This window comes from Atractosteus spatula, chromosome 13 (genome assembly GCF_055471065.1).
Source record: "Atractosteus spatula isolate fAtrSpa1 chromosome 13, fAtrSpa1.hap1, whole genome shotgun sequence".
Lineage (NCBI taxonomy): Eukaryota > Metazoa > Chordata > Actinopteri > Semionotiformes > Lepisosteidae > Atractosteus > Atractosteus spatula.
Genome location: NC_142718.1, coordinates 36,390,154 through 36,416,366, shown reverse-complemented (window position 1 = coordinate 36,416,366; position 26,213 = coordinate 36,390,154). Strand labels below are relative to the sequence as shown.

The window sequence follows — 26,213 nt, the reverse complement described above, 5'->3', positions numbered from 1 at the left end:
CTGGCTACAGCCCCACCAGGTGGGTCAGAGGCTCTCGGACTCAGTTTGTTGCACCGCTGCGAGTGAAGCAGAGCTACGTTCTGAATCAGAATACGCATTTTACTGTTGCGAATCACAAGTGAGGAAGAGAAACACGTAACAGAACTTCGTGAAGGCTGCCTCGACAGACAGCAGTGACCCACCACAGCTGGAGTGTCCGGGGTGGGAAGAAGACAAATCACGCAATCGTAATAAAAAATAAAAATCGATTTGTTATACGATTAGTGTTTATTTAAAATACTCCATCTGCAAATGATTTCAATTAAAAACTGACAAATTTCACAGCTATTAGCCTACATAGTAAGCAAAAAAAAACTTTTTTTTTGCACCCATGTGCCTGTAATGTCTCTGGAGTGTCTGACTGGAGTGTGCTTTCCGTTCTCGGCGTGGCTGGGGGCGAGGTCCCCCCCAGTCAGGACTAGGACAGCACGGCGTTGGAGCGGCGGATCCCCACGAGATTGTCGGCGCTGAAGGAGCGCCTCATCGCTGCCTTGCCGAGGTCCTTGTACTTGTCCTCGCACAGCCGGGATATCGCCTGCAGAAACACGGAGCGCGCCACGCGCCGTCAGCACCAGGGCGCCAGGCTGGGGCTCCGAACGAGCCCCACCTGCAGAGCGAACCGGCCGGCTCAGCTCACGAGCTGCTGTCGTGGCATGCTGAACACAAGCCAGGGAGCTGACCTTCTCGGCAAAAGGAACAGGAGCACTTCAGGGCAGCATTAATCCCTCCTCTGTGGTCACCGCTGTGCAGGCCGCACCCCTCAAGTCTCTAATCACAGCCCACTTCACCACCTCCTCCTCCTCCTCTTCCTCAGCTCCCCCGACCCCTGCCGCTGACTCCTCCTCCTCACCCCCACGACCCCCCCCGTCTTCTCCTCTTCCTCAACCCCCCCGTCTTCTCCTCTCCCTCAGCTCCCCCTGCGCCCCACCGCCGACCCCTCTCCCTCAGCTCCCCCTGCGCCCCACTGCCGAGTCCTCTTCCTCAGCTCCCCCGGCCCCCCTGCTCTCTCCTCTTCCTCACCTCCAGTCTCTGTGCCCTCTCCTTGCTCAGTGGCTCCAGGGGGAAGTTCATGTTGTTGTCGTCCGCCAGCGAGCGCAGGTCGAAGTAATATTTGGCGTACACGCTGGCCGGGACGTTGATGTTGAACTGCAGCAGCTCTAAGAAGTGTCTTTCCATCTCGTTCCTAGAAGCAACCCAAAGCAAAGGGCCCCTTAGTGGAGGTAAACTGAGTAGAGCTGCAGCTGGGAACCTCCTCAGATGCTCAGTGTACAGCCTGCCCATTCTACAGCACGGCACTGCCAGGACTGCGGCCTCACGTCCAGCAGCACTAACACAGCTGTCTGTAAGGCACAGGATAACCGACCAGAGAGCAAATGGATGCTGGAGAAGGTTCTGATCTTCTCATGTCACATCGAGTTTGTCTTCTTCTTAGTCTGTGCTATAGCCCACGCTGCGAAGGTCTGAAAAGTCCTGTCTGAAAAGGTCTGTTCATGTTTAGAAGCTCCAATAAACAAATGGGAATCTTAGAAAAGGACTGTATAGCAGTACCTCAGCTATCCATGCCACACTCTTCAACTTCTAGACAAATATTCATACACCACACAAACATACAGACATCAGACAGGGTCTGCAAGACTATATTTTGAACGCATTCTGAAATTCAAACAGGGTCTGAGATACTGCACGTCTGCATTGAGTTAATGCAAAAAGCAAAAGAAATAAATTAAAATATGAATCTAATGTGCAGCATGACTTAAATGCTTCGCCAGCATCTAAAACGCATAAAAATCACAACGTTGAAATGATTACAAAACATCTGGTCTCATACTAGCATGATCCAGAAATGCACAATAACTAGATACCTCATCATCTCTTGCCTTCGCTGTAAATTCAACAGCGTGTGCAATCCAGGTGACTACGATAAAAACCACACTTTCAAGTCTTGTTTGTGTGCCGCAAGTACATAATGGAAGTTTAACAAAGGTTTGTTTATTGCACAGCAAGAATAACTTTCCAGAAACCTAGAAATGATCCTCGGGCTCAAACCATACAACGTGCGCTCCCAACATAGCAGGACTACGAAGCCCAGGCCCTAGAAGAGATACCTGCGTGTTTGTTCATACTGAAGGACTCACAAGCATTTTCACCAGAGTGAGAGCAGCCAGGATGTTTATTGGAACAGAGGCGGACAGATAAAGAACCCTGCGAGTCGCTACGGCAACTAATGGATATGGCGAGAGCCGGCTCTATTATCTGTGAGCCATGAGAGCCCTTGAGTGAGGGCAGGCTCATCTCTAAAAGGCTTCAATAAAGGAGCTGTATGCCTGTAATGCAGAGGAGAGTGGAGGAGCTGCACACACTGAAGGCAGTACAATGCTAACCTTGGCATTCAGAAAGCACAACATGGCACTGGGATAAGAGGAGCATCTTGTCACAAGGTGCATACTGCAGACCATCTACTTTATTGCATTGTGATTGCCTCAAGATTGGCTCGATATAAGTGCATCTCCGGCTACACACAATGGCAAACAAACAGATATGACTAATTCCCTTCGAGAACAGATCCATTGTCCGAGCTGTGCCCCCCTCCCCCCTCCTGCCCGGGTCACGACCCTTTTGGCAGATGGACCGGCTGTTTTGTTCTCAGAAAACCAGTTCCACTCAGGTTCGCATTCCTGGGCGTCTAACGATAAGGAAACAGGAAAAAAAATGGCCCTGCTGTTTCTGCCCAAACGAGACCGAGAGCCCAGCAAGGTATTCTCAAAGACAGAGCCCGTTTTCCTTTCTGCGCTTCTAATGTCACTGAGGGTTTTAATCCCCAGGTACTACTAAACAACAAGGCCCATCTAACCCTACGCTTACCAGACACCTGCTTAATCCCAGTAAGGGTCACGGCAAGAAGTCTATCCTGGAAACGCAGGGCACAAGGCTGAGGCCGTGTCCTTCACAGGACAAGCACATGGGGACAGCTCAGAGACACCCATGGTCCTGGCCAGCCGGCCTCTGGGAGGCGCGAGGGATGAGGTAGGAGGAATCCGGAGCACCAAGAGAAAACTAATGCAGACGGAGCGGGATTAAGCAGGTTTCTGGTAAGCGTAGGGGTAGATGGGCCTTGTTGTTTAGTAGTACCTGGGGATTAAAATCCTCGGAGTGGTAACACTGTGGCTCAGGATCTGTGCCTGTGGCTGGAAGGTCGCCGGTTCAAATCCCACAGCCGGCAGACGAATCCTACTCCGTGGGGCCCCAGAGCTCACACCTGAAAAAGGCTCCACGGCCGAAACGTTGGGTTTTCTTTCTTCTTTTTTTCCAGCATGGAATAAACCTTACTTGTTCCTTTGCAACAGATTGGTTTCTATTACCTTGGGTGCCGCGTTGTTAATGCCACCAAATATTTAACAACAGCCCCATCTGCTGAGACGGGATCACGGCAGGCTTCTAAACAATACTGGGAAATCTGTACAGAAGGACAAATAAATGATGCTGGGGATGAGAACAGGAGGTCGGGGGGAGCCCCCGGGCCAGGCTGTACTCACATGTCCTCCACAGTGATGTCTTTGAGGATCTGGCAGTAGTCCACGTTCCACACGGCCTGGTCGTCCCAGACCTTGGAGGCCAGCAGGATGGCCCCCAGCACGATCCGCTTCCAGTTACAGGGACAGATATCGATCTCCGCGTAGGTCAGCAGGCGCTCCAGGTACACCTGCCGCAGAAACCACACCCATGGCCCTCAGCGGCTCCCCTCACAAAAACGAGCGCCGACCAGGCTCAGCCTGCGCAGCGCCCCCTCGGTCAGCACAAACCAGTGACAACGCCAGCAGCTCGACCAGTCTGTGGCCCACAGCTGGCAGCCCACTGGAGCTCAGCAGGGGTGAGCCTGGTCAGCGCCTGGATGGGAGACCTCCTGGGAAAGCGAAGGCTGCTGCTGGAAGAGGTGTGAGTGGGGCCACTAGGTGGCGCTCACCCTGCAGCCTGTGTGGGTCCTGATGCCCCGGAATAGTGAAGGGGACACTATACTGTAAAATAAAGCGCCGTCCTTTGGAAGAGGTGTAAAACTGAGGTTCCAAGTCTCCGCAGTCATTAAGAATCCTAGGACGTTTCTCAATAAGAGTAGGGGTGTTTGGTGGTGTCCTGGCCAAATTTCCCCCTGGCCTTTACTAATCATCGCCTCCTAATAATCCCCATTTTATTATTAATAAATAATAAAAATGGGGCCCCCTGAAGCCCACCCAACCCGACAGCAATTTTAAACTGAGGGAAGTCACGACCGCTTTGTCACTGTAGACCCCACGGCGCTGCTCATCAGGCTAGACGTAACTCCAGTATCCTTGCTAATTCAGACGTGGGCTTGTACAATCTGTCCTACCTGGTCATACTCTAGATCTCCCCTAATTCAACTAACAAGGCAGTTTCTCAACATCCCCTTATCAGCTCAGTAGTGCAGCTGCTGGTGCTGAAAGCCTAGTGTGCCAAGCAGGTGAGGAGAAGGCCACCTCCCGTCTGTAAAGCGCTATATAAACACAATTATCTCGCGAGACCTGCCCTTCCACAGCCATCTCAATGAATTCCTCTCCACAGCCACAGGGAGAAACAGAATAAGGAACAATTATTCTGTATAATAATATAGGTAATTCTGTGGGTATAAACTAATCGGAAAATCTCTGGTACCTCCTTAACTGTCTGGAAGTAATTAAAGTCTAAATCAATATGCATTAATAATTTGGCACATTAAACGAACAGATTCACATGACTAATACCACCACTGCAGCAGAATATACAGTCTGTACACTGAGGGTGGCGGGAGAAGGGCCTGTAGCAGTCAGCAGATGGTTTTATCAAAAGCTCTTTACAGATATTCAGCACATGGATCCAAGAACCCCACTGCTGAGCTGATTAACAACACTGGCCCTGTGGCTGGTTACTGTAAGCACAGCCTGTGCGCTACTGCCCCCCAGTGGCACACTAGCGACTGGGCTACCTCAAGCAAAATGAGGCAAATTCAATGGCAAGCAGCTCTCATCTGTTCTAGGATTTTACACCAGGAGACAAGAAATGCTAATGCATTAAAGTTAATGCTTTTGCTGAAAGTTTAACGTTTACTGACATCCATTCCGGAGAGCCATTTTAAAACGATTAGAGAGAAATTAAAATTGCCCGCCTCCAGAACAACATTTTGATTCCACCCCCGGTTGATTCCATGAATCAATACAAACTGCTAGCCTTTCCCACTGGGCGATTTTGAAATCTCCAAGACCAGCTCTTTAAACCGGCTTCATGCGTGGTACAGCATTACCCTGTACAGCCTCGGGTAACAGCGTGCATCCTGTGGAGAAAGGATCTGGTCCCGAGCAAGACCACGTCCACAGCACAGGCGGGGACGGATCCGGGAACTTCCCTTGACACTACTGCCCTCTAGTGTTCACCAGTGGCGTGCAGGCACAGCTGAAAAAGCTCAGTGGTGCCTACAAAGAAACCTTCACTCCCTCTATCCCAGGAGGTTTAAAAGAGGGCACTGATTTTACATCTGGAATATTTTAATGAACTATTTCCACCCAGTCTAGTATCTTAAAAGCCTCAGTGGGTATTTATTGGACGGCACACACATGCTTGGTTTAGAAAGAGAAAATCTATTTTAAGCACATGCAGGCTTCCAGGCCCCAAGGAGGAACCACCCACCCCTCCCCCCCCGAGCGGCGGGGGTCTCACCAGCGTGACGATGGCGCACTCGGCCGTGAGCTGGGCCGCGCTGAAGAGCGTGCGGACGAAGCGGTAGATGTGCTTGTGCTCCGGGTCGTTCCGGGAGTAGTCGTCCGGCACCTCCTCTCTCTGCAAGGGAGACGGGGAATGCCGCTTGAGGAGATGGGGGTACAGAGGAGGGAGCCCGAGGGGTGCTGCAAGCCCCAGGCCCTCCATCGAGCGCCTCTGAGGAGCTGGCTACAGCGGTCCAGCCGAAAAACGAGGCCGTTTCCTTGCGCGGTCTCCTGTGAGGCTCGCACCCCCACAACCAGCCGCTGGTACAGTGTTCAGTGTTCAGTGTTCAGTGTTCAGTGTTCAGTGTTCAGTGTTCAGTGTTCAGTGTTCAGTGTTCAGTGTTGGCCTGTCGCTAGCAGTTTCCAAGAATGGTCACAAACAACAGGAGGCTATTTCTTCCATCTAGCAGGTTTGGTTTTCTGCAGCTAAGTGCTCTGAGGATGGGCATCCATAAAGAAGCCCGGGGCAAGAGGTGCAAGGGCACCATAACCTGTCCAGGTATACTTCCACGCGCTTCTGTGCTCTGGTCTGAGTCCACTAGGTGGATTTTATCAGTGCCTTGGAGCTTTGTCTACCCTCTTCCCAGTCCCCTTGTAGCTCTCTCTGTTCAAGGCTGCAGAGATTGAGCTCTTTTAGTCTGCCCGTGCTGAGAAATGTATCTGGCCTGATCAAAGGAATATATATTTCATGCATCATATTGCATAAAACTGCACACAATGTTCTCGAAAGAGGTCACATAAGTACACTGCACAATTTCAACTCGGCATTCCCCGATTTAAATGCTATGTTTCCAATGATATTTCAAAGCTTGTTTTGATTGCTTCACTGTCGTTATCTGGAGGATGAAAATGAGATCTGCAGTCAAGCATGTACGCAACTGGAGGTGAAACTCTGAAGCGAGGCCCTGCTACATGGGAAAGGCATCCTCAGACGTTTCAGAAGAACGGGACACACAAGCCTGCCGAGAGAACAACCCGTGGCCCCCAAAACCGCCAAAGCGACAGAAACAACTTAACTGCGACACAGTTAGGGAACGTGGTTAGAGCTGAAGCCTTAAACGACACTCCTCAAAGTGAGTGCGAGTGAGCAGTGCATACAGATTTTTTTATGAGACTGGCCAAGAACTGGCCCAGTAAGGTTTTTTGAGTGAATAAACCAAACAGCAGATGGACAAGCTGCGGCAGACGACCCCCTCCGGTTCGTAACGGTCCCTGGATTTGGTGCACAGTACCAACAAAATGCGCACCAGCATCCGGACCGCTGTGCCTTTCTTTCAAGCGCTCGGCTTTGGTGCACCACCCAACAAGACGATCGCAGCCCGAGAGCGAAGGAGAAAACCGGGGATTTTCTTTCTAAGCTGGAGGTGACGATCAGTGCAGCACAACTCTCCCCACTGCGGCAGGAGGAGACGGGGGCGCCGTCCGAAAGAAAGAGGGGCTCCGAACGCCGGAATGACTAAACTCCCCCCCCCCTGGGGGGCCTGCGGCCGAGGCGACACTCACCGAGAGAGGGTGCATCTTCTCGTCGAAGATGTCCAGAGAGCGGTTCGAATCCCTGCGGGGGACAGAGGGGCATCGGGTGAGAGAGTCACGGAGGACAGCCGAGGACTTGACAAAGCCGGCAGGGCGAGGGCGACGGGAGGAGAAACGCAGAAAGCGCGCCGCGGAGACCAAATTCAAGACTCGTGCATCGTCCAGAATCAACCTGTAAGCAGGAATCCGTAATGCGTGCAGGCGGAGGAAGTGGAAGAGACCATCCTTACCTGTTTTTTATATGGTAGTATATTGCTAACGTAACACTGGAAAGCAAAAAGAGAAGAGAAGCGTTAGTTCACGGGGGGTTTTCCCTCTGGGGTCCAGGGCGCAGGAGCCGGAGTGGCTGGCTGAGCCCACTGCTGCCCGCTGCCTCTCGCAGGAGACGCCAACCCATTAACGCAGCCAGGTGACCCGCATCGCTCTCACGCCAACGTGGCCGCAGATCTGGTTACAGGAAACGGCTCCCAGAGTTATCCGAGTTCGAACTTCCAATACCAGCCCCCCACCCCAACGAAACCCCTCCAGTCCATCAGCTTCTTGCAATGAAAAACCAGAAAAGTCACCTTTTTATTTCGTTCCGACACAAGCGAAATGATGCAACACAAAATGACCGATCCAGTGGGGCAATTGCAAAGAAAGCGTGAATACAGAGCAGGTCTGCTCCAGTCACCTTCTAGTCTTCTCTGCAGACTGGCAGCAGTGAAGTAACCGACACGAATACGCCAACGCCTGCCGCCCCTAACCCCTGAGTCACCGGCAGCCTGTGACTCCTGTCCTGCCCTGGCAGCAGCTCAGTCCCCGAGAGGCGTCCACACGACACTCACCATTTTATTGTGCTTTTTAAATTAGGCTGGCTGACTGTGCTGTCATCAATAAATATGGTGGAACAGGAGCTGTACTTCTTTGTCAGCTGCCCAGGAGACACCTTGAAAATAATAAACCAGAAGGGGACAAATCAAAGAGAGGGGTAAAGGTGTTGCAGGGGCAGCCCAAGAAATGGGCCTGGGTCTGGGAAAGCAGAAATAGTTTTAAAAAAATGTTGCCAAGCTGCGTCAAACGCTCTCCCTAGTCAAGGGTGCTCATTTTAATCTGGCTCAGCTCTGTGTGCGCAGGAGGCCAAGGAGCGAGACCAGCAAAAACAAGGTTGGCGATTCAGTGAAAGCAAACCACCAGACGACACATCTGTCTCAGAATAACCCCCCTGGCATATTCCTTCCTAACGAACATACAGACACGCTGGGGGAGTTCTGAGATGTCTGAGGTCTGTCGGCCTGCAGAACAAGTCCTGCCTGGTTGAAAACCATCTGCGTACTTATGTACACCTATACGTGGGTACATACGTACATGAATAAACAGGCTGGATGGTCACGCAGAGAGCCGTTATAGCAGTTATAAAGGGAAGAGGTAAAAATAAATGTACTGTAATAATAGCAGAACAATTAGAGTACATCCCCAAACTGCCCTTTTTTCTCTTAAGGAGAACCCAGATTAGAAAATCTAAATCAGGCGCCTTCCGTCAGTTACTTACGTGGTTGATGTGATTGCTTTTCCTTTTATCTCTCACTGGAAAAGAAAGAGAAATGCATCAGTGGCTTGCCTTTCCTCTGAGCTTAGGTGTGAATTATAGCATTCAGTTGTTCAAGACACGCGTTGCTCCAGAATTAGGGAGAAAATCTGAAGAGCGAACTACACATGAAGACCTTATGCAGCAGAGTAGCTTACAGCAAGCCCGAGCTGTGCTGCTTGCGAGGGTCGCCTGCTCGCTCAGGTAACAGAGAGGCAGACGGTGAGGCTCGAAACCGGAAACCTCCTGGTCATGAGCCCTCTAGTTCAACCACCGGGCCATTACGCCGCTGATCAGAGGAAGCCGACACCGTAAGTTCTCCGATAAGCCTGTTAGCAACTTTGTTCTGCTTTCAGGATGTGCTGCAGAGCTTTGCATGCCTCCATTACAACTGATGACTTCCAAGGACACCCGATGCGCTGCTGCCATTTCAGACAGCAGGCTGGCAGAGGACCCTGTGGAAGGTTTAATCAGAAGGCACGGGAGGGTCGAACTCATCCCTACCCTCTCTCGCAGCACGGTTCATTCACGGGCCACTGTAGGAGACTGGGTGCTGAGCTGCACGGCGCAGGTAGGGCTTAGGATCTCCCAAGTTGCCGCTCCTGGCTGAAGAGCAGGCGAGATCAAGCCCAAACTCTCAATGGGGGGGGGGACTAACTGAGCGAGACTATAAAAAAGGGCTTCGAGATGGTGGGACCCCCGGGCGCGTGGAGACCGGCTGCATCAGAAGCACCGCTGCCGGGAAGGAGATGGCCCACAGGGTGGGAAAGCAAGGAAGAGCTCCCCATCACTCACCGTCCGTCTGCGACTTGCTGAGGAAGATGGTGCTGGCTCTGGGGTGGTCCGACGGGTTCGACTCCAGGGCTAAATCTGCCGAGAGAACAGAGAGCTCAGGAGCTGCGCGCCTCACGAGCATGTCCGAGCGCAGGTTCACCTGCAGTAACAGTACACCCCTTGTCAGAGCCGTGTGAGAACGAGTCAGCCGTGACTCAGCCTCGCAGGTGGGGCTATAAAACACATAAAAAGGCACAGGCATAGGAAAAATCCCTGTTCAATTTCACTGGTTAACATTTCAGCTTCCGCACCTGAATGAGTACAGTTCCGAAACTCAGAAATTGGAACAGGGTGGGCACCAATTCCATACAGTATAATTTACAGACATACCCATATCTACTCTCAAGTGCGTTTTTTCAGCACACGCAGCTCTATGCTGTTTTTCCCCAAAGTGCTCATTAAGATCTTCCTCCCTTTATTCTAAAACCCCATTAACTGGTTTCTAATTTTGGATGAACAAACACAGGGAATTGTACTGTATCAAGCACTCCCAGCTGATGCTTTTGTCTTTCCCCGTTGCTCAAGTCCAGTTGGTTCAATTTCAGCTTCCACACCTGAATGAGTACAGTCCTGAAATCCAGACACTGGAAAGGGGTTAGGTACCAATTACAAATCCCAGTTGACCTTTCAAGAGTTGAAAGCACATTTAAAAATGTGTCCCAGATGAAAAAATAACTCGTCTGCAAATAAGAATTAGGGACTTGCTACATTAGAGGCCCAGAGTATAGGATTTTATAAAATCTTAAGAGAGCTGTAACATCACACACGTGTTACAGACACTAAATAATATCCCTGTAAGCTTGCATTTATTTCAGAATATATGTATTGTTTAAATAAAATGGTGCTAGTCCGGTTTTCATTTCCTTTGTATTACGTCCTGTATCTGTTTGGCTACTTATTTTAGGAAGGCTGGATTAGCTGGGTAATCCTGGGAGACCCCCTGTAGGACTTTCACCTCTGCAGCTGTGAAATGCGTTATTGAGCAGCTCTCTACAGGGTCTTATCTGAGAGGATCAGACAAGCTTAACATGTGCTGAGTACATCGCAGGTGGCAAGTCAGCCAATCAGCACCATGAACCCTCAGATAAGGGCCTGCTGCACTCTGGTGAAATTAATCATGACACGGGGGTCCGTGGGGCCACAGCACCTTCTTGGATTTTAATCCAGCCGAGCTCTGATTGTTTTAACTGAATCAATCAACTATAAATGAATCGAGAAGTTGCTTAATGAGGTAGGGCGGGCCTGCTTTCCAGATCTCTGCTCATCATCCACAGGAGACTTGCTTCAAAAGCCTGTGGGGCTACGGCTCTCCAGGACAGGAGCTGCTGACCCTCCGATCACAGTCGAAGCAGTTGAGGGAGGTGCTCACAGAGCTGTTTAAGAGTCGGGCGAGCCAGAGATGACCTTGGCCCACTTTGCCGCAAGTCTTAAAGGCTCCTAAAACCAAAATCTACCCGCCGCGCCACCCCACACGTTCCAGGAAGCCTTCCTTGGCCAGGACAGGGTCAGGTGGAGAGGGAGGTGACCTCCCAAGCCCGAGAGGAGGGAGGGGCATGCGCAAGGCTCTGGTGCTGGCACGCTGGCCGGCTGGCTCCGAGGTCGGGAGACTCCGTGACTCCGGGAAGTGTGGGCGGAGGCGTCGAGGAGGCCTGCCGCAAGCCGAGTGCAGCACATGCAGCTCGGCACAATAGGGGTCTTGTTTCAGCGGGAAGCCAACATGCCTTCGCCCCCAGCTGCTGCGCGCTGGTTTTCAGGAAAGCCTGCCAGATTAATCACCGCCCAGCAAGTCTTTACAGCGACCTGCCGGCTGCACAACCGGCTGGCTCCGAGTCTGGCAGTATCACTTCTACTTTGTTCCCGGGCACTGACTCACCGGCTCCGACTATCTAATGGCACCGATCCAGACTTTCCACTTCCCCACCACACCATAATAAATGGTGGAGCTCGGGTTAATGGTGCAAACACGAGCTAAGCATTCCAACAGTGAGAATACAGACTTATCTAGTCTATGCTGAGTAATGACAGGCCATATATTTTGGCTTCCTTTATGACATGACAGGTCCCGGTAATTCCACATCGGGCTTTGATTTATACGATGTCTGCACCCATTACTGTACAGAGCAAAAAAAAAAGAGACCTAAAGTATATTCCTCTTTGTTGCGCCGAGTCTTTGTCTAACTCGTTCCCCTGCATCTCCCTCTCCCAGGTGCTGCTGTTCGTATGTTCTCTGCAGATGTCTCAGGAGGAGGTAAAGAATTCAGAAGTGTGCCGTCCCCATGGACCTGTCTTTAAAACAGGTTAGGTTCCAAGATGAGAAGGGGCGGGCAGTAAACATACTGAACTACACACGGGGCAGTGCTTTTTTTAGCCAATAAGTCTAGTATGCATTTGGGTCACAGGGGAGTCTGTTAATACAAGGTTTGAGTTGTATTAGTGCATATGATGTGTGCAAGGGCTTCACGACTGTTCACTGTCGCTCCACCATTCTGTTTCGGTTTCAGTGGACTGAAGGACAAGTCCATGTTGCGTGTACAAAGCGCGGGGTGGGCTCCCACTGTTGGCCAAGCTTGCTGGGGCTTCCCAAACCCAAGCTGAAAACCCCCAAATAACCCAATGCTCACAAGCTCCACCATCCCCGTGAAGTCTCGGCTACGAAGATATTTTACTACACTTAAAGCTGATCTTTCTCATCACCGGCTGGACCTCGTCTGGGGGTGGGACAAGCTAGCTCTCTCCAGGGCTGCGTGGCCTTCCTGATCTTGTGACCCAGCACCAGTCAAGGCTGGAGGACTCTGAGCTCCACACGAGTCCTTATCACTTGGAAACACTCCTAAGCCCCTGGAGACAAGCCTCTGCAGACCACACGTTCACCACACCTGGTGAATCCCTACGTCTTGGACATTGGGATCTTCGGAGCCAGAGCCAGAAGCCCGGCATGCCACTGCCCCTCAGGCACGGCCCCTAGCTTCCTAAACGCACTCTGAAGCCAAACAATTCTTCCTGGCGGCAGTCACAGGGAGAGGAAAGCCTTGCTGTATGAGAGAGAGAACCACCGAGGTCAGAACACTGTACAATCTGACCCTGCCAAACCAATACCAGGTTGCAATGGTTTCTTGCCACTCAAGTGTCCATTGGAGTTTGAAAACAGGCCAGAACACATGAGAGGAGTCGAACAAGCACCCGCCTTCACACACTGCATTCCTTCCCTTTCCATCGATCTGGCTTGAGCCTGGATTTTCCAAGTGAAAGTCTGGGAATGGGGGAATCTCTTGGGAGCTGCAGCACCAGGTCTGGGGAGGCACTCGAACAAACAACAGCTGCTGGCTGGCAAGTCAGTCTGGGAACGGCCTCCGTTCCGCTCCAGCAGCTGCCTGCCCCCACAAAGACAGACAGACACAGCAGCTGTATTCTGCAAGTCTCCCGAGGCCGCTCCAGCCTGCCATCCAGGCAGGAATATGAAACTCCAACTAGATTCTTCTGAGGGACGAAGAAGGACCTCGCTTGCTACAGCCAACATCTTCAGATTACAGATGCCCCTTGTTGCATGCAAGACCAGTCTTTAGGGCTGCACCTTTCAGTCTTGACCCCCTGCTGTCAAACCACATCTCCAGTAATACAGCCGCAGGTACAGACAACAGCCTGGTAAAATGGCAGGACCCAGTACAGCACTGTCAAAACAAACGGCCCATTGGCTGTGGCACGTTCGTTCAGACTGTAAGATGAAACGAAAATAAGCTCTGCTGGGTGTCAATGTGTTTGGTACACACTCCGGAGACCAGGCTTGATTGCATGGTTCACAAACTGGAAGAGAAGAGTTGTCTGATCTGATCTTTCAGGAGGGCTTAAAACTGGAATCTTCCCAAAACAAACGCCCGAAGCTTTCCTAGCAAACACAACGGGGCGAAGAACAAACAGAATGAACTCAGATAAGCTGTCTGATAAACGCTGTGGACAACCGGACCGGACCACCGGGCCCCTCTTGAGCCTCCCTCCAGGTGGGAAGTGTCAGCTCCCGTCTGACAGCGGCGGCGTGCCGTGTCTCAGTGGGAGCGACGGAGGGGGTGTGCACCTGCGAGACAGATGCAGCTGTTGAGACTAATGCAGATCTTCCTCGTAGCGCATCAGAGCCCCGAGACTGTGTGGAGCACAAACAGTCACCAGCCCCCAAGACTCTGCTTCCTGTCAGCTGGAAAGGGGGCTCCGAGGAGTGCCAATGTCTGCGTACACTACCACTGCACAGACACCAGTGCAATGCAAACGCTACCTAACACAGGAATAGTATTGGTGCACCTGTGCTAAAATAACCACACCATAAGAGCTGCCCTATACGAAGGCGCCGAAGGCCAGGAGGCACAATAACTCACACACTTTTTTTTACATTTGGTGGATTCAAAGATAAGCAGATGCTTAGCTGTTCATTAACAGGATGCAGTCTTTTGCACCACTAGCACAGGTTGGCCCTGGGAAAAAAAAAACTTCATGTGCTGTATCAGTGAGAAAACTAACAGCAATAAAAGCTGTAAAAGTCCCTGACAGTCAGCCGTCTCATACTGGCATGGGAAAAAAGTCCTGCTTCTGAAAAAAAAAGCACCGTTCTTCCATCTGCACTTGTGCATATGACAAACAAACAGAACTGAATCTGCTGTTGCCGTTTAAAGAAAAAAAACGAGCTGGTCTGCTCATTCTTGCACTGCCCCTGTTTGGGTTTCGAGATGTCTTCCATTACTTGTGAGGGCTGCAGCAATCGCCCTCTCTAATGCTCGGCACAGACCTTTTCCTACTGGCGGATTTACACATGATTCAGGCCTCCAGTGGTCTTCCAGACTGAAATCGCGATGGAAAACTCAGGGGATGAGGCACTCAGGTCGCCTTCTGAATCAAACCCCACTTTATAAGCTCCTCAGTTGCATCTTGTTTGTCCCTAACAAACATCACGGGATGGTGTCTTCTATCAGGTCAGGATTCCAACATGCTTCTCAGCAGAGCTCCAGCTAAAACACAGAAGTGCCAGAAGACGGGGCAGGGGGCACGTTTTAATTAACTGCAAGCACAGCTGTGGGGGGGGGGGGACTATTCGGTATCCGGTAGCCCGGATATTGTACTGGCAGCTGAGGCTGCCTGTGCTACCATCTCATGCAGTGTTTAATGACCTGAGATGAGGGGACACCCCAATCTGTCTTCCATTTGGAGGTCCCCCACGTTTCTCTGGCTTGCTGGACCCACACCCCAGAGCCAGGGAGCCCCCCCATGACCCAAAGAGGGCTCTACTTTTCTAAAGGACTGTGTGAGAACCTCAGAAAAGCTCTACAGCAGACTGCCAGCACACACAGACTCATCTCAACAATTCCTGCTAATGGCCGACCTCAAAACCTGCAAGACCTTTAAATTCCAACAGGAAGAGGTGAAGAGTTCGTGCAGGGCTCTGCTGGACGCCGGCTGGCTAGTCCACCCCTCTGTCTATCGTGCCGGCCCTTATCCCCTGTGCAGGAAGGAGATGCCGACAGGCACAGACAGACCGACTGACTGACCAGACGCTCCTTTCTAAATGATGGTTCCGGGTCCAAAAAAGTGCTGGCACGAAGCCACGCACGAGCCTACCATGGTGATAATCTTCCAAAATCCCCACGCCCCGAAACTAAGCAGCCAAGTGACAGTTCCCCCCGAGACAGTGAGCCACTTCGACCCCTGTACTATCATCATTAACTAAATTTACTTATAATTCAGGCTAAAGCATGCCATTACATAAGGGACAGCCGGTAGCTCCCAAAGGAGCCCAACAGACTCATCGATGTGGACTATACACGTGTCACAGTGTCCAGCGTGCACACGCTCACATACACTCCCCTCATGTCACAGTGTCCAGCGTGCACACTCTCTCACACACCCCCCCCCAGTGTCACAGTGTCCAGTGTGCACACACACTCCCCCCATGTCACAGTGTCCAGCGTGCACACGCTCACATACACCCCCCTCATGTCACAGTGTCCAGCGTGCACACTCTCTCACACACCCCCCGTGTCACAGTGTCCAGCGTGCACACTCTCTCACACACCCCCCTCATGTCACAGTGTCCAGCGTGCACACACACTCCCCCCGTGTCACAGTGTCCAGCGTGCACACTCTCACATACACCCCCCTCATGTCACAGTGTCCAGCGTGCACACACACTCCCCCCGTGTCACAGTGTCCAGCGTGCACACTCTCTCACACACCCCCCGTGTCACAGTGTCCAGCGTGCACACTCTCTCACACACCCCCCCCCAGTGTCACAGTGTCCAGTGTGCACACACACTCCCCCCATGTCACAGTGTCCAGCGTGCACACGCTCACATACACTCCCCCCATGTCACAGTGTCCAGCGTGCACACTCTCTCACACACCCCCCCCCAGTGTCACAGTGTCCAGTGTGCACACACACTCCCCCCATGTCACAGTGTCCAGCGTGCACACACTCTCACACACCCCCCCCAGTGTCACAGTGTCCAGTGTGCACACACACTCCCCCCGTGTCACAGTGTCCAGCGTGCACACTCTCACATACACCCCCCTCATGTCACAGTGTCCAGCGTGCACACTCTCTCACACACCCCCCCCCAGTGTCACAGTGTCCAGCGTGCACACTCTCACATACACCCCCCTCATGTCACAGTGTCCAGCGTGCACACTCTCTCACACACCCCCCCCCAGTGTCACAGTGTCCAGCGTGCACACTCTCACATACACCCCCCTCATGTCACAGTGTCCAGTGTGCACACACACTCCCCCCATGTCACAGTGTCCAGCGTGCACACTCTCTCACACACCCCCCCCCAGTGTCACAGTGTCCAGCGTGCACACTCTCACATACACCCCCCTCATGTCACAGTGTCCAGCGTGCACACTCTCTCACACACCCCCCCCCAGTGTCACAGTGTCCAGCGTGCACACTCTCACATACACCCCCCTCATGTCACAGTGTCCAGCGTGCACACACACTCCCCCCATGTCACAGTGTCCAGCGTGCACACGCTCACACACACACAACCGTGTCACAGTGTCCAGCGTGCACACTCTCACATACACCCCCCTCATGTCACAGTGTCCAGCGTGCACACACACTCCCCCCGTGTCACAGTGTCCAGCGTGCACACGCTCTCACACACACACACACCCCCCGTGTCACAGTGTCCAGCGTGCACACTCTCACATACACCCCCCCCCATGTCACAGTGTCCAGCGTGCACACACACTCCCCCCATGTCACAGTGTCCAGCGTGCACACGCTCTCACACACACACACTCCCCCCATGTCACAGTGTCCAGCGTGCACACTCTCACATACACCCCCCTCATGTCACAGTGTCCAGCGTGCACACTCTCTCACACACCCCCCCCCAGTGTCACAGTGTCCAGCGTGCACACTCTCACATACACCCCCCTCATGTCACAGTGTCCAGCGTGCACACTCTCTCACACACCCCCCCCCAGTGTCACAGTGTCCAGCGTGCACACTCTCACATACACCCCCCTCATGTCACAGTGTCCAGTGTGCACACACACTCCCCCCATGTCACAGTGTCCAGCGTGCACACTCTCTCACACACCCCCCCCCAGTGTCACAGTGTCCAGCGTGCACACTCTCACATACACCCCCCTCATGTCACAGTGTCCAGCGTGCACACTCTCTCACACACCCCCCCCCAGTGTCACAGTGTCCAGCGTGCACACTCTCACATACACCCCCCTCATGTCACAGTGTCCAGCGTGCACACACACTCCCCCCATGTCACAGTGTCCAGCGTGCACACGCTCACACACACACAACCGTGTCACAGTGTCCAGCGTGCACACTCTCACATACACCCCCCTCATGTCACAGTGTCCAGCGTGCACACACACTCCCCCCGTGTCACAGTGTCCAGCGTGCACACGCTCTCACACACACACACACCCCCCGTGTCACAGTGTCCAGCGTGCACACTCTCACATACACCCCCCCCCATGTCACAGTGTCCAGCGTGCACACACACTCCCCCCATGTCACAGTGTCCAGCGTGCACACGCTCTCACACACACACACTCCCCCCATGTCACAGTGTCCAGCGTGCACACGCTCTCACACACCCCCCCCCATGTCACAGTGTCCAGCGTGCACACGCTCTCACACACACACACCCCCATGTCACAGTGTCCAGCGTGCACACACTCTCACACACCCCCCCCCAGTGTCACAGTGTCCAGCGTGCACACGCTCTCACACACCCCCCCCCAGTGTCACAGTGTCCAGTGTGCACACACACTCCCCCCATGTCACAGTGTCCAGCGTGCACACACTCTCACACACCCCCCCCCAGTGTCACAGTGTCCAGCGTGCACACTCTCTCACACACACCCCCCCTATGTCACAGTGTCCAGCGTGCACACGCTCTCACACACACACCCCCCGTGTCACAGTGTCCAGCGTGCACACGCTCACACACACACACAACCGTGTCACAGTGTCCAGCGTGCACACGCTCACACACACACACAACCGTGTCACAGTGTCCAGCGTGCACACGCTCTCACACACACACACCCCCCGTGTCACAGTGTCCAGCGTGCACACGCTCACACACACACACAACCGTGTCACAGTGTCCAGCGTGCACACGCTCTCACACCCCCCCCCCAGTGTCACAGTGTCCAGCGTACACACTCTCACACACACACACCCCCCCCATGTCACAGTGTCCAGCGTGCACACGCTCTCACACACACACACCCCCCGTGTCACAGTGTCCAGCGTGCACACGCTCACACACACACACAACCGTGTCACAGTGTCCAGCGTGCACACGCTCTCACACCCCCCCCAGTGTCACAGTGTCCAGCGTACACACTCTCACACACACACACCCCCCCCATGTCACAGTGTCCAGCGTGCACACGCTCACACACACACAACCGTGTCACAGTGTCCAGCGTGCACACGCTCACACACACACACAACCGTGTCACAGTGTCCAGCGTGCACACGCTCACACACACACACACAACGTGTCACAGTGTCCAGCGTGCACACGCTCACACACACACACACAACCGTGTCACAGTGTCCAGCGTGCACACGCTCACACACACACACACAACCGTGTCACAGTGTCCAGCGTGCACACGCTCTCACACACACCCCCCCCAGCGTCACAGTGTCCAGCGTGCACACGCTCACACACACACACAACCGTGTCACAGTGTCCAGCGTGCACACGCTCTCACACACACAACGTGTCACAGTGTCCAGCGTGCACACGCTCACACACACACACAACCGTGTCACAGTGTCCAGCGTGCACACGCTCACACACACACACAACCGTGTCACAGTGTCCAGCGTGCACACGCTCACACACACACACAACCGTGTCACAGTGTCCAGCGTGCACACGCTCACACACACACACAACCGTGTCACGGTGTCCAGCGTGCACACGCTCACACACACACACAACCGTGTCACGGTGTCCAGCGTGCACACGCTCTCACACACACACCCCCGTGTCACGGTGTCCAGCGTGCAAACACACTCAAAAAAAAAACCACCCGGCCTGGACCTGCCACCGAAAGATATCGACTCAACAACACTTCTGACGCCATATTTCTAAGCATTCGGGTCTTCATTAAAAAGATGTCCCTGCGCTCAACCAGCTTGCGCTACCGCTTCAGACGGGCGGCACCGCAGCTCAGTACAAGACCTGCCAACTTCAACCCCGCGGGCAACTGAGGGAAAAAAATCCTTATAAGATACACCACCGCTCCCCTGAGAGATTTAACCAGCTCTGCCGAGCCTACGGCGGGGGCAGTAGCAGTACTGCCACTCCCCTGCGAGCTGGTACCGCCTAACTGGATCTCTGGCCTCAGTACTGTCGAGAGAGTTCGGGTCCCGTCGCTGCTGCGGCCAACCCGGACACCGCCTGCTTGGGTGGACCGCCAGTGAAGCACTCACGGTGGAGAAAAGACAATATTAGGGGCTTTCAGAGTCGGGGAGGTTTAAACAGGATTCCTGGGTTGGGGAAGGAGGCATGTCCAGCTCCCTCGGTCCCGCAGGTCCGCTTTCCCGTCTCCCTTTCCCCACCCGCCGCGGGACACTCACCGTCCGGGACCTCTCTGTCGCTGATGTGCTGCAGGTAGGGCCCGGTGTCGGGCTCGCTCAGGTCCGGGTCGACTCGGTACTCCTCCAGGCGCTCCTGCTGCCTCCTCGCCCGGCTGACCTTCGGACTGCCCCCGGGAGACACGCAACACGACACCGTGTTCCCCATCCCCACACTCCCGCCGGCGGGTCCCGGGACTGTGCTGGCGAGCGCCTCGACCCAGGAAAAGCCTGCTTCGCCGAAACCCGCTGTCCTGCCTCGGCTTCGGAGCTACGAGGACGCCCGCCCGGCCTTAAAATCCAATTGCATTTAAACCGTGACGTTTGAAACCGCAAGGAAATAGTGTTAGGTGTTTCTTCTCACGATGCGGGTACGACTCCGCTCGGAAAGTTACATCCCTCTGGCTGGTGAGCTGGGTGACCTGCCCCAGGCTGCGGGCACCGCCAGCACAGCAGGGCGCGCTCCCAGACGCGAAGCGGACCGGACCGGACCAGACCGGAGCCAGCGCTGTCCGAACCGCTCTCTCCGCTCGCCTCGACCCGGCGGCACGACTCCTCAGCAAATCCTACTACACCCGCCCCAAGAGTCCCAGAAGAAGTGAGCGAAGCCGTCACGACCGATCAGGCCGTCTCTCCTGCTACATGCTTTTTTTTTTCTTGGAAAAAAAAAGGAAAGGATTAGTCCGAATAAGTTTGCAGCAAGCGGCGATTCTTTGGAGACGCTTCTATTTCGATTCTGTTTTTTTTTTTCTTTAAATGTAGTGTATGAACCTGGATTTCCACTAATCCGCTCCAACCCCGTCCGCCCGCCCGCTTCTGCTCCTGCTCCGGGATTTGCGTCTCTCCGAGGTAGATCTCCACTCTTCGCCCCGCTCGCTCTTACGGGATCCAACCTCAACTCTACCTCGAGGATGAGAGGCCTACGACCCCAGGCTGCTCCAGCGGGCTTCAACCCCCCTGGGGGAGTCCAGTCAGGCACGTATTCGGCCTCAGCCTCTTTCGGAGCACGGCTTTACTCAACCCGACCCCGGTATCGGCTATGGAGAATCCCCCCCCGGCGCTATCCCCTCCTCCCCACCGGCAAGTTCAGCAATCCGCTCCCCGCCACCACCGCCATCTGTTCCCAGCGCCACTACCTGGCACTCACACGAGCCCCACCCACCACCGAGTCCCCGCGCTCCGATTGGCTATTTCGTCCAAACTCAGACCGAGTCTGAGTAGTTTAATTGGGCCATGTTGTTGTCACGTGACCAAAGTGGCGGCGCTCAGGCTGGTCAGTACCCGCCCACTTTTACTAATCTGGCTTGTTACTCGTTAAATTAAATGTCAATCATCGAATGCCTCTTAGTCTCTGAACACTGCCGCTGTCAGTCAAACGGCAACCCATGATACCCCTCCCCATTCCGGTGGAAAGGGGTGGGGCTTAAGGTTAAAAGTCCCTCCAAGGGTCTGGAAACAGACTCGGAGGGCAGCCTGCTATGTCCTTAAAGGTACAAGGACCCCATATCCGCTGAAACAGAGGGCATGATGAAAACGACACTGAGTTACTTTGAAAAGTATTAATGTAGATTTATACAGTATATGCGGGTTTTATTGGTACGCTATGTTACACAGGAATTGATGGAATATTTGTGCAAAGAAAAACGGCATGACGGAAAATTGGTAGTGTAATATTATTCTGGCACATAGCAGAAAATAATTAAACACAGAAGTGTACCATACAACAACAGACAGCACAGTCTCAAAGAACTTTATTTGGCAGTTACAGTGTTGCCAACGCCATAAAAATCACCAAAACATTCACAACAATTTATTAATTGTAGTCGCTGCTTTTAGTTGTTTTCAGAATTCTGTGTGCAGCGGTTCAATGGGGATTTTAATTTTATTCTAGTCTGGGATTAGACCCAGAAATCTATTTACCAGTCATGGCCTCATAATAATCCCCATCTCTGAACTGGCTTCATCACTCTGCTCTCCTCCCCACTGAGAGCTGGTGTGTGGGGAGTGTACTGGTGCACTCTGGCTGCTGTCTCATCATCCAGGTGGGGCTGCAGACTGGTGGGGGTGGAGGGCATCCCCATTACCTGTAAAGTGCTTTGAGTGGAGTGTCCAGAAAAGTCCTGTATAAGTGTAAGGATTATTATTGTAACGCTTACGGCCGACGGGTACTGTGTAAGAGCCGGCTTACCAGAGCAGGTGACGTCACCGCCCTTCCCTGTGATAGCAGGACCACAGCTACTGGGCTGTAGGGAGATCTCTCTTTGGCTCACCGGGCTGGGCCCCTGCTGAGTGACGCGGGAGTCCCGGGTTCGAGCCCCCGACGGTGGGGGGCCGACCTAATGCGGCAAGGGTGCCCACCTGAACCCCCGTTTCGTTACAATATTGTTATAGTTCAGGTGGGCAGCTGTGTCAGCATGCGTAGGCTGCAAAGGAACAAGTAATAGGTTTATTCCCTGCTGAAAAAAAAGAAGAAAGAGAACACAACGTTTCGCCCGTGGAGCCTTCTTCAGGCTCAAGAAGGCTCCACGGCCGAAACGTCGCGTTTTCTTTCTTCTTTTTTTTCAGCATGAATTATTATTATTATTATTAATAAAATGTCCTGTTATACAAATCAGTCTCCACACTTCTGTTTGGCAACTTTTCTTCACTCCAGGAACACACACACGTCTCCTTATCAAGTGACTTTTGCCAACAACACTTTGCTCTCGCTAGGCTAGAGCATCAGCACGTGAACTGAGAGCTAGACTTACATCATCACATCGCGAGATTGTATGGGGACCCCCCCTTCCCCGTTAGCACGCCTGGGATTGCCTGAGCGACTTCCGGTCTGTCCTTGATTGTTCGCGAGTTGGTAAGCTGGAGTTGTTGTTTTTTTTTTACGAGACTTTAGCAGCAATATCCTATTTAAAATAATTACAAATTCACACCTAGCACAGCTCTAGATAGGACGTCTTACCAGGACAGGGAGAGAAGCTCTTTTTCCGAGGTCGACAGATTATAATAGTAGAGTGGGGTTGTTAATAAAGTTCACCCTTAGCGTGAGAATTAGGTTTCGGTAGTAACCTGTAACCTGTTCAGAGAAATAGGTTTCAAATGTTTAACATTAAGGTTATACATTTTCTTTTTAGGGGTGATTAAAACAGTGACGATTTTGAATACGATTTTCTTTTTTTTTGTGTGTGTGTGTGGTAACTTTCCAAGTTCGTAGTAGCTAAGCAACGTTTCATAAAGACTCAGCCCGCTGTGGGGACAGAAGTCGCCAGTGTTTGGGGGTCAGGTGCAACACGTGAGGATCTACTGTACGAATCCAGCTCACGGGGAATCCAGCAGAAATGAGCCCCTGTAGCTCATCTAGCAGATAAGACGACACAAAAGGAAGATGTAATAGGCTTATTCCATGCTGAAAAGGGAAGAGAGAAAACACAACTTTTCGGCTGTGAAGCCTTCTTCAGGTGTGAGAAAGACAGCGAAGATTAAATAGCACAGAATAACAAAAGCTGGGAGAGGGGAGGACGCAGGAGGGGCAGAGAGACAGGCAGACAGGCCACTCAGGAAGATGCATCCTTTAAAAACAAACTCCGCGCTAATGCCGTACCGCAGCGGGGTGGGCAGGGAGCCGCAGGGACCGGCTGACCGGTGTGCTCTCTCTCCCAGGAGCTGCCGGCGGAGCATGGCGCTGGTCCCGTACGAAGAGAGCGCGCTGCCCGCGCTGTCCCGGCTGCACGAGTCCGCCGCCGAGTTCCGCTTCGCCGGTCGCCGCCTGCGCGTGGCTCAGGACTGGGGCCGGCTGGGCGTGGCGGCGGTGGTCTGGGACGCCGTGAGTGGGCTTCTGCTCGGAGCCGTCCTTACTTTTCAAAAGGGTTCCATCTAGTTGCTTCGGTCTTCAAAAGCTGCTCGGTCTGACGAGGTAGCCCAGCCATTTCCTGAAAGGAGACGGGGTGATCGGGCTTGTTCCGGACTCCTACAACTCTTTGTGTAAAGAAGCGCCTCCCCTCCGTTTTAAATGCACGACTCCCCCTTTCAGCCACTGAACCGAGTGGCCAGGCGCTCAGGCCTCCTGCCTAGCTGACGCAACCATTTCCCCCCAACGCTAATGTGAAACTGGAGGGCCGAGCGTTCCAGTGTTGGTTGCAAACAGAAGCGCTGGGGCTCATCCTCGGAGGCTGTCCGCGGGCAGTGGGGGAGCCTCTCTGGCTGCTGTGGGCCAGGATCTGCCTCACTCGCTCAATTCCTTACATCCTTTTATTGTCCCAGATGGGAAATTAGCTGTGCACCAGCGGGGGGGCTGGCCAGCAGGGTGGGGGGCTGGCCAGCGGGGGGCCGGGGCGTCTCTGGATGGCCAGCGGGGGGCCGGAGGGGTGGGGGTCTGGCCAGTGGGGGGCCGGAGGGGTGGGGGTGTGGCCAGCGGGGGGCTGGGGTGTGCGGGTCTGGCCAGCGGGGGGCCGGAGGGGTGGGGGTGTGCGGGTCTGGCCAGCGGGGGGCCGGAGGGGTGGGGGTGTGGCTAGCGGGGGGGCTGGGGTGTGCGGGTCTGGCCAGCGGGGGGGCCGGGGCGTGCCCTGCAGCTCTGTGCAGACCTGTGCTGTCCTGTCCGCTTGCAGGCCGTGGTGCTGTGCATGTACCTGGAGCTGGGCGAGGTGGAGCTGCGGGGGAAGAAGGCCATAGAGCTGGGGGCTGGCACCGGGCTGGTGGGCATCGTGGCAACACTGCTGGGTGAGTACCGGCGGTCAGGGGCTCCGTAGGCACTGTTCTGCGGAGGCTGGAAAAACTCCCCCCAGCACGCACGGTGCAGCACTGCGCTGCATTGAAATTGTGATGGAGGTGTCCCTGTAGGAGGAGGCACCTTGAAAAGCCGTGTTTCGCCCTGTGGGTTGGGAGAATGGAAGAATGGTTCGTGGAACAGGAGCAGACACCTGTCCGGTTAGACTCTGATCGCAGTGGTTTATGTTGCAACAGGCTGAATCTTCCGTGCTCCTAGGCAGGACGCGCACGGCTGCTTGGCGACCTGCGTTCGGTGTCATCTGGCCGCGCGCACGCCCCATCGGTCTCATTCAGGCGGGGGGGTTGGTTTGGCAGTGCAGGCTGGGAAGGGGGGCTGACGTCTGAAGGGCCCGTGCGCGGTTTCGGCAAGTGCCGCCGGATTACCCGTGCGCTGTGTCCTAGGGGCGCGGGTGACCCTCACCGACCGGGAGCCCGCCTTGGACTTCCTCCGCGCCAACGTGCGGGCCAACCTGCCGGCGGAGCTGCGCGGCGCGGCGGAGGTGTCCGAGCTGGCCTGGGGCGAGGCCCTGCACCGCTACGCCGCGGGCGGCTACGACCTGGTCCTGGGGGCGGACATCGTCTACCTGGAGGAGACCTTCCCGGCCCTGCTGGCGACGCTGGAGCACCTGAGCTCGGAGCGCGCCGTGGTGCTGCTGGCCTGCCGGCTGCGCTACGAGCGGGACCGGGCCTTCCTGGCCGCGCTGGGGCGGCGCTTCGCCGTGGAGCAGGTCCACTACCACGCCCAGAGGGACGTTCACGTCTACCGGGCTGTGAAGCGCCGCGCCGGGCCCGCCGGGCGGGACCTGTGACAGCAGGCACGGCCCCGGTGGGTGTACTCAAGGGGCAGGTTGTAGCGCCACTCGAGGGAACTGCCCCAGCCCGGCTCTGCTCTTCCTCGCCCTCGCTCGGTGGTCTTCGTCAGCAGGGCGAGTTCTGGGAGTGCTGGTTTGTGCCGAGACGTTTCAAGGCTGCTGGCCTTCTTCCAGACCCGGGGGGATCAAGCGGGAAATACGGCGTGCGCAGGTCTTCATCGTTTGAGAGAAGGGTCTTCATCCATCTGTTCAGGACCCCAGGTGGATGCGTCTACGTCATGTAGATGCGTTCGTGTGTTTTGTGGACAGCAGCACTGTACATTTTAAATTCCTTTATACAGTCATTACCAATATGGTGTATGTGATTATTTTATATTCATTTTGATATCTGCTATAAAAGGGCAAGGTTGTCTTCATGGCTGCTTGTTTGGTTTTCCTAACAGTCTTCAAAGCCGAACCAATGAGTTGATCACAAGAGTGTTAATACTTGCCCACCATGAACACTTTGAAGGCTTCTGTCTGGAAAGAGTTATTGATGTTGGTGTAAATATGCACAGCCTCATGTATTCTGGCTTGATGTCCTTTTTTGTATGCTTTTCTCCCTTTGATTTCATCCTAGTGAAAGTTGCAGACATTTCTGATACCAGAAACTGGAGATTTGACCAATGCAAAGTAAAATATTTTTACACTAATACAGAAATCAAAGTGACTGTCTTGCTGACTTACAAAAGCTCATTTAACACTGTTACGCTACTGTTTCAATCTATTATCCATCCTGTTTCAATCCTTTGAAGTTATCATTTCAATCCATTTAA

General features: G+C 53.8%; 2 protein-coding genes across 2 annotated transcripts; one reads left to right on the top strand and one right to left on the bottom strand.

Moving 5' to 3' along the window:
- Positions 1–248: 248 nt before the first annotated feature.
- Positions 249–20,989, bottom strand: ccnyl1 (cyclin Y like 1). Its single transcript, XM_088931115.1, has 10 exons — positions 19,832–20,989; positions 9,682–9,756; positions 8,851–8,885; positions 8,147–8,247; positions 7,550–7,585; positions 7,290–7,341; positions 5,743–5,862; positions 3,573–3,739; positions 1,060–1,222; positions 249–574 (listed from the first exon to the last, which is right to left on the bottom strand). Exons 1-10 carry the CDS (start codon positions 19,995–19,997, stop codon positions 458–460), a joined length of 1,032 nt encoding a protein of 343 aa, XP_088787241.1. The 5' UTR covers positions 19,998–20,989; the 3' UTR covers positions 249–457.
- A 1,627-nt stretch (positions 20,990–22,616) lies between these two features.
- Positions 22,617–26,090, top strand: mettl21a (methyltransferase 21A, HSPA lysine). The gene is made up of 4 exons (XM_088931098.1): positions 22,617–22,679; positions 23,483–23,645; positions 24,427–24,538; positions 24,989–26,090. The coding sequence occupies exons 2-4, from the start codon at positions 23,499–23,501 to the stop codon at positions 25,393–25,395; spliced, it is 666 nt and encodes a 221-aa protein (XP_088787224.1). The 5' UTR covers positions 22,617–22,679; positions 23,483–23,498; the 3' UTR covers positions 25,396–26,090.
- The last annotated feature ends 123 nt before the right edge of the window (positions 26,091–26,213 follow it).